Source organism: Arachis ipaensis, chromosome B02, assembly GCF_000816755.2.
Source record: "Arachis ipaensis cultivar K30076 chromosome B02, Araip1.1, whole genome shotgun sequence".
NCBI lineage: Eukaryota > Viridiplantae > Streptophyta > Magnoliopsida > Fabales > Fabaceae > Arachis > Arachis ipaensis.
Genome location: NC_029786.2, coordinates 108,052,709 through 108,060,408, shown reverse-complemented (window position 1 = coordinate 108,060,408; position 7,700 = coordinate 108,052,709). Strand labels below are relative to the sequence as shown.

The 7,700-nt window shown below is 34.4% G+C and overlaps 1 protein-coding gene across 1 annotated transcript; it reads right to left on the bottom strand.

Annotated features, from left to right (window-relative positions):
- Positions 889 to 3,923, bottom strand: LOC107626439 (DEAD-box ATP-dependent RNA helicase 38; the record flags this gene model as incomplete). Its single annotated transcript, XM_016329319.2, has 9 exons — positions 889 to 1,137; positions 1,250 to 1,316; positions 1,479 to 1,564; positions 1,808 to 1,931; positions 2,023 to 2,427; positions 2,805 to 2,870; positions 3,069 to 3,296; positions 3,480 to 3,773; positions 3,885 to 3,923. Coding segments are annotated over 8 exons (1,305 nt in total), but the record flags the coding sequence as incomplete, so codon positions are not given.

Sequence of the window (7,700 nt, the reverse complement as noted above, 5' to 3'; positions counted from 1 at the left end):
TGAAACAATTAGAACATCAGTTTTTTTGGTACACTTAAAATTTTTTCTAATATATATATATTGGTATTGAGTATGGACCATAGCGCAAAAGAAAATTATACTGAAATTAAACGTTCGTTGTTCATCATTTACTAATAACCTAAAAAACTATCTAAGAGGGGTATCGCAAAAGTGAAATCCTGGGTCTAGGTTTAAATTTTTGCGCACTATATTTAACCTATGAGTGATTCAAATTTTATTTAATCATAAAAAAAATTGTACAATTTAAATATAAGCAAAGACAAGTAATAGGAGGTAAAAATTATAGAACACCATATCTTACTTAATTAGTCCAACAAATATAAATTAAATTGAAAGTGATTTTTATTTCCAAGGTATGGAATCCTGATTTTTGAAAATGCTCATTTAGAGGGAGAAAGAGAGAAATCTTATTTACTACTTTAGCTCTTTAAAATTTAAATAGAATATCGCTACCTCAATATTACTTTTACTTTCAAGATACACTATGGTCTATGATAAATAATTTGTTACTCACCATAATGCTAGGACTTAAATAATGAGCTACTAATATAATACATGAAGTTGTACTTTGTCAATTGTATTTACCTTAACTAATACTACTACAATATTTGCGCGTTGTATATATGTGCTATTACCTAGAGAATATTACTTATAACTAAATTTCATAGACCACTCAATTATGTCATAACATTGTTTTGATGCTTAATATAAATATAAATTTCACCAGAAAACATATGAACTCTCAACTTACTTATATTACCAACAATGTTTATATACACTTAGAACTACTTAAACCATCCAACCAATTTTAGCTCACTTGACAGTTGGATTATTAACTGAGAAGCCTGGTTGACCAACTATTGACTAACAGATAAAGACACACATACGTGCTTCATTCACATAAATGTAAACCCTTGAATAATTTGCTAGCAGGATTGAACTAATGAATATAGCGACATATTGTTTCCCTTTAAATCAAATTCCTCTTGGTATCTTTTAGTACAAAAATGGCATCAAATAACCTGTCACCAATATTAAATACAACCTCATACTTAATTTTCATGTATAATTAAAAATAGAACACCCTATGTAACTATTTCAGAACCTACGCCATCTATAATTAAATACAACCTCATACTTAATCATGATTGTTTTTTCCTTTTCTTTTTTTTTTTTTCCCAAAAAAAGGACAGAAAATTTAGAAGACGACTTCAAGTTGTATGCAGTTTGGCTCATTGTAATAAACCGGCTTCCTTAAGAGCAGCTTTATAGTCTTCAACACTTTTTTCTCGTACCTGCATTTCATTGACATGAAACACGAGTTATTGAAGATGGGTATTATGTTCAATGACTCTTTCCACAAGCATATAAGCCATAATCAAATTCTGCAGATTCAAGTATGTTCCATCGTACTCTATCGAGCATCATAGCCCAAAAACCATCATGATATAACATACCTCTGATACACGGGTGCCAAAATGGTTCTCGATCTTTGACATCAGCCTTTCATCTTTTTCATCATATATTAGGTTAAACACAGCCCCTGTAGGATCAAATGAAACAAGTTACTATTTTGCATTATCACTGAAAATATCGTACAAAATATGAAGAACAAAATCTGGAATTAGTTTCCTTTGGAATGAAAGCATAAAAACTAAAAGTTGTATGTTAAGAAATTCTGTGGCCTAACAAAGTTCATAACAAGTTACAAGTCCAATTAAGAGTCTATATGTTTAGGAGTGGAAAGTAAAGATGTATTAGTACATTACACTGAACAAGAACTTACCCTTACGGCCAAATCGACCAGCCCTACCAACTCTGTGCAAGTACACCTCATAATCAGGCTCAAATTCCCGTGTATACTCCGCAGTATGTTTTATTGGGAGATCATAGTTGATAACCAAATTGACCTAAATAAAATTGTAGGATGTCATCACTTTGAAAAGAAAATACACACAAAAGAAAGGAAAAGGAGGAGAGAAAATTGAACAAATTCAGCACCTGTTGCTGATCAAAGCCTCGAGCAAGAACATCCGTGGATATAAGAACTTGAGTCAAACCATCTCTGAACTCTTTGACAATTTTGTCTCTCTCTTCATGGTCAAGAGCACCTTGTATCGAGGTAACCTCATAACCCATATCGACAAGTGACTTGTGCAGCATTTTTGCACTCTGTCTCGTGCGCACGAATATGATGGTTTGGCCCACATTTTCTCCTAATTCGAATATGTAATCTTTTATCACCTCAATCTTCGACAACTCATCAGGGCAGCGCACTTTATACTGTTTCACAGCATCTAAAGAAAGCTCTTCTTTCTTAACAAAAAGTTTATTATGGTCCTTTTTAACTGTCCTCTCAACAAAGTTCTTGACAATGTCATTGAATGTGGCAGAAAATAGAAGAACCTGGAGATTAAAAGAAACAAAAATATATATATCAACACCTCACACAAGCATACCCAAATATTTGAACTAAATGCATAGAAATTACATCTAGGCCAATAAATCAATTCAAGTAATGATGCAAGGATTCAGATCATTAAGGTGAAGTGGTGAAGATGCAATGACACAGTACATTTAAGTAGATGCAATTGTTCGGCTGCACAAATAAGAAGTTTCTCAAATATCAAGGAACAATTATATTTTCCTTCAACACAACTTGCAACCTAATTAAAGCAATCAATTAGGATATACGTTTCATCTTTATATCTAGAGAAGAATTCTCGAATGAATTGAACTTTGCATACATGCATGCAGACTATAAGAGAGGCAGTTCAACAAACCTGGCAGCTAGAATTGAATTTTTCTATTTCTTTCATTATCCTCAAGGAATCATCCTTAAAACCATCCTGCAACAACACAGTTCATAGTTGTTTAGGAAATTCACAGTTCATAGAGTCAAGTGATTTACTAGTGCTCTCACCCTCTATATCCTCCACATAAGCGGAGAAGCATCACAACTTCAAGTTACAATTCTAAACTACAATGAAACTTTAAATCCTAACTAAAAGCAATCGCATTACATTTCATCAGAATGCAAAACTTACCTCAGCAAGCATTTGATCAGCCTCATCAAAGACAAGAATCTTCAATCTGGTCACACCCAATTTCTTGAAAGAAATCCACTTCTTTATGGTGCCAGGAGTCCCAATAACCACCTGAGCCTTAATTGGCTCCCGTTTTTGAATTGGAAGTGAATCCCTGCTATCTGTCGGAACGGCACACTCCGAGCTAATCCCTGTGTGCTTCCCCATCTTCCGGAGAACTTCAGTGTTCTAAGACACACAGAAAAAACCAATCACTTCACACTTCAAGTAGATACACTTTTTTGTTAAGTCTATTACTAACATGTCTGGATAAACTTCTCTGAAAAAAATACATCCTCAGGGTTGAGAGGAATTAATTTTCTACCCTTTTTTAGAAAGTGACATTTTTCTTATCTGTATCAAAAAGTATACCTGAATAGCAAGCTCCCTCGTTGGACAAATGCAGAGAGCTTGAGGAGCTTGCACCGAAGGATCCACACGACTAAGCATCCCTAAAACAAAGCACGTGGTCTTGCCGGAACCGTTGTGAGCCTGAGCGATCAAATCACGATGCGGCGGATTCAAGATCATCGGCAAGCTTATAGCTTGGATCTTGCTCGGTTTCTGGAACCTCATCTCAACGTAGAGTCCTCTCAAAAGCTCCGGCGACAAGTTCAGGTCCTCGAACGTCGCCGCCGAGGTGTACGGCGTGTCGCCAGAAGTAACCTGCACCGAATCAACAAAAGTTAAGAAAGTGTAAACCCTAGCTGATGAGAAATTGAGGAGTTGCGAAATCGCGAGATGGAGAAGTCGCGATTGGAGAGAAAGAGATCGAACCGCTTGGATATTGGAGTCTTCCGGATCGTACTTGAAAATAGAAAAAAGAAAAGAATCTCATTAGAATTAAAATTGAATTTAATTCCGATGTATTCTAACAATATTTTTTTTTTTCACTTGATTACTTAATCTTCAAGTAATTTTTAAATCTGAATTAAATTTAATTAATTTAGTTACATACGGTCTAAATTTAGTGAATTTTTCAATATTTCATGATTATTTACACGCCAAATAATTTGAAGAAACTCTTGTTCTTTGTTCTCCAAGTCAATACAATTGCACTTGAATAAATTCTGAGTCTGCGTAATTTCTAAGATTGGCGTAATATAATTTTTTGAATAATAAAATCTTTAATCTTGATAAAATTTTACTATTTTGCGTCTTTTGTTGTTATAATAACGAGAATACCTTTTTCGGGATACTGATAATGGAAGCGTGAGACGGTGAGAGAGAAGAAAGAAGAGAGTGATGGAAGCTGCTTCTATAACATTGTTATTGGGCTTACATTGCAATAATGGGCCTATATTTGTTTGTATAAGTTATAGGCCATAAAGCCCATATTATTTATTCTGACAAAAGAAGTCATTTTTCGTATTTTATTTTATTTCATGCATGGTTCATGCACATTAACACGTTAACGTTAACGAGAAAACGAGATGCAATCTTCACTATAGCTTAAGAAAAAGACCTAGGAAATGAAATTAAAGTGTGTGTATTTCTCGTAAAAGTATTTTTCTCTTATAAGTCTTATAAGTTGGGCCAAGTCTAATAAAAATTACATTCACCAACTGGAGCGTGATAATACGCGCGTTACTCAACCGTTTTCAAAGCACGCTCTCACCCATCATTATGAAAGATGCTTCTTCTTTTTCGCGTTCCTCCTCTTATCTTCCTTCTTTTTTTCCTTTTTCTTTGCGTTTCTCCTCCTTTTTCTTCGCGTGTTTCATCTTCATCGTTGTTTTTTTTATTACTGTTGTTGTTGCTGCATTTTTTTCCTCCTCCTCTTTCTATTGATTTTGCAACATTATACATTTTTTTTCTTCTTTTGTTTGATTTTTTCTCCTAAGAAGAATTATAAGAAAATGAAATAAGAATATGAGGAAGAAGAAACAGTAGCAGATGATGAGAAGAAAGAGGAAGAGTTTTGAATTATACAGAACTTATCAGAAAAAAATACACCCAAAAATTCTTAAAATACATCCAAATATATTCGTGTTACACCCAAATTTGCTGTAAATACAGAAAAATATTTTCTCTAATGCTGCATTTTTTCTTTTTCTTTTTTTCCTTATTTCTTTCTTTCTTTTAGTTAAATGAATGTAAGTTTATTATCTTCTAAGTAATTTTGCAGCATTATGTGTTTCTTCTTCTTCTTTGTTTGATTTTGTTTGTTTGTTTGCTAGGCATACTTGGGAATGCCTAATTGAGTATATATTATGCTAACTGTTATATTTGCTACTTACACTACCTGCCTTCTACTTGTGCTTGAAATTGTTTGTTTGTCTGTCTCTGCTAAATCATTGGTGATAGAGGAGCGGAAGAAAGGTGGATATGTTTGGTGTTAAGTTAAGATGAAGCTGAGTTTAGAATTCCCTAGATACGTACCCTTTTTTATGGTTTCTGTTTAATAATTTAAGCTTTATAATCTGAGTGTCGGCGTTCTAGGATTGCCTCTAGCATTCACAAGACCTTATACCTTATATGCGTGGCACCTTTACCATGTTGAGAACCTTTGGTTCTCATCCCATACTGTGTTGTTGTTTTCAGATGCAGGTCGAGAGGCACTTCACTAGGCGTCTGGACTTCTGAAGCGGAGTGGTTCTTGGGTTCTTTTGTTACTCAGTTTATGTATATATGTACTTAGCTTTCTCTCCAAGAAACTCGTTTATTTTTTCCCTCTTAGAGGTTTAAGGAGAGTTAAGGTTTTATCTCTGTATTTTGGATATTTTGGGATACATATATGTGTATGTAAATATTCTCTAGCTAGCCTTAGTTTCGCAAGCTGAGTTAGGAGTTAGTTATTCTGTATCATTGACTCTTTATTCTCTCTTTTCGTTTATTTGCACCTATGATCTTTAATGTTATTTGAGATATGAGTTCCCTAGGTACAGAACCGTGGCTTGCCACCACGTGTTCCAGGTTGAGACTCTAAATACTAAGCTTACTAATAAGATCTAGGGTTAAAAGGATAAAAATAGAGGTTTAGAGGTTCGAAACCATGTTTGAATCACAAAAATACAAGTGCTAAAAAATAGAGTGTGTGCGTGCGCACACCAGCCAGAAACTACTTAGTGTGCATGCGCTTCACATATGCAAGTGCTACCAGCAGTAAGCATACCCCTGTGTGTGCCACACCTCTTTTCAGGTAACTGAATCTGAATTTTGAGGACAGAATTCTTAATTAGATGGGTAGGATGTAAACCCCGCTAAATTAATAAATATTTAGTCAATAAATTAAATTTTAATAAGAAAAAATTAAAAATATAAATTTTATATTAAAATAGGATATAGCTCATTAAAACGAGAATTTTGACACCAATTTTAGAAAATTTAGCCCAAAATTGAGCCAAAGGGGCCGAACCAGTTGAATCGGGCCCAAAATGAGCCCAAAGCCCAACTAGTCAGCCCAAGTAATTAAAGAAGAGGCACTCTTCTTCCCTTCATTCAGCAAACACGGTGAAGCAACATCCATGGTGAAAGGAAAGAAGACATAAACCTAACACCACCTTCAAACCACCACAACTTCCTACTCCGAGTTTCGATCGCCGCACCGTTTGTGGCCACGCCTCCAGCACGTCGAGCTCTACAAATTTATCGGAACAATTTTGTGGGTAAGTCTCGTTTCTCATCTCAGCCTCTCAATTCCTAAGAATTTCGAAAATTAGTAAGTACCCATATTAAAATTTTGTTGATTTTGGTACTCTAGGTTCAATCTAGCTTGGGAAACTTGTTAAACTTGGTTCGTTTGGTCCGTGGTTATGGTAAGGATTACTAATCCTAGTTAATTCATTGAATTAGTGTATGAGTATTGAATTTTATATATGGACATGTGAAATTAGATGTGTATACATATATTGGAGTTTGATTTTGGGCATTGAAAGGCTTGGTAGAGGATTAGTGTTGATGCTTTGGTGATTTTTGGACCTTGGACCTGTGTTTGGCTTAGTGGGTTGCCTTGGATAATACGTGAAAATCGGTCAAGGTATGGTTTAGGTTTCTTGAATTTAATATATAATGTTTTGTGAAAACTTAGGCTAGATGACCATATGATAGGTTGAAAAATATGTGTATATTTATTGCTTAGTGTCCTTGATAAGAAGTATGTTTTGGTTTGGTGCTTGTTGACTAATTGGTGATTTGATGAATTGATAACTAATGACTTGAGTACATGAGCACATGAGCCTAGAATTGGTGAGTTATAATTTTAGTTGATGCATTTGGAAAGTGTATGTATGTTATTGTTGATTTGAAGTATGGTTTATTATGGTGGTTGTTGTGGTATTGATATAGATAGGTTGTGTTGATGGATATAAAGATGGTAAGTTGAATTTTAAAGAAAATGGAGGTTTGAGATTTTGAACAAAAACTTGATTTTTATGAAATTTGGCAGTCCATAACTCGAGTCTCAAATTTTGGGTGAAGATGAAATTTGTTTCAAATCAAAGAGGGTTTTATAAGCTTGAGAACGGTATAAATTTTGCCGAAAACCGAATTCTGTAGAGAAAGTTATGGACACCGGAAATCTTATACAAAAACTAAATTTTTTTAAGTACAGCAGTATCAGAATTTTTTGTCTGTGTGCATACGCACACTGAT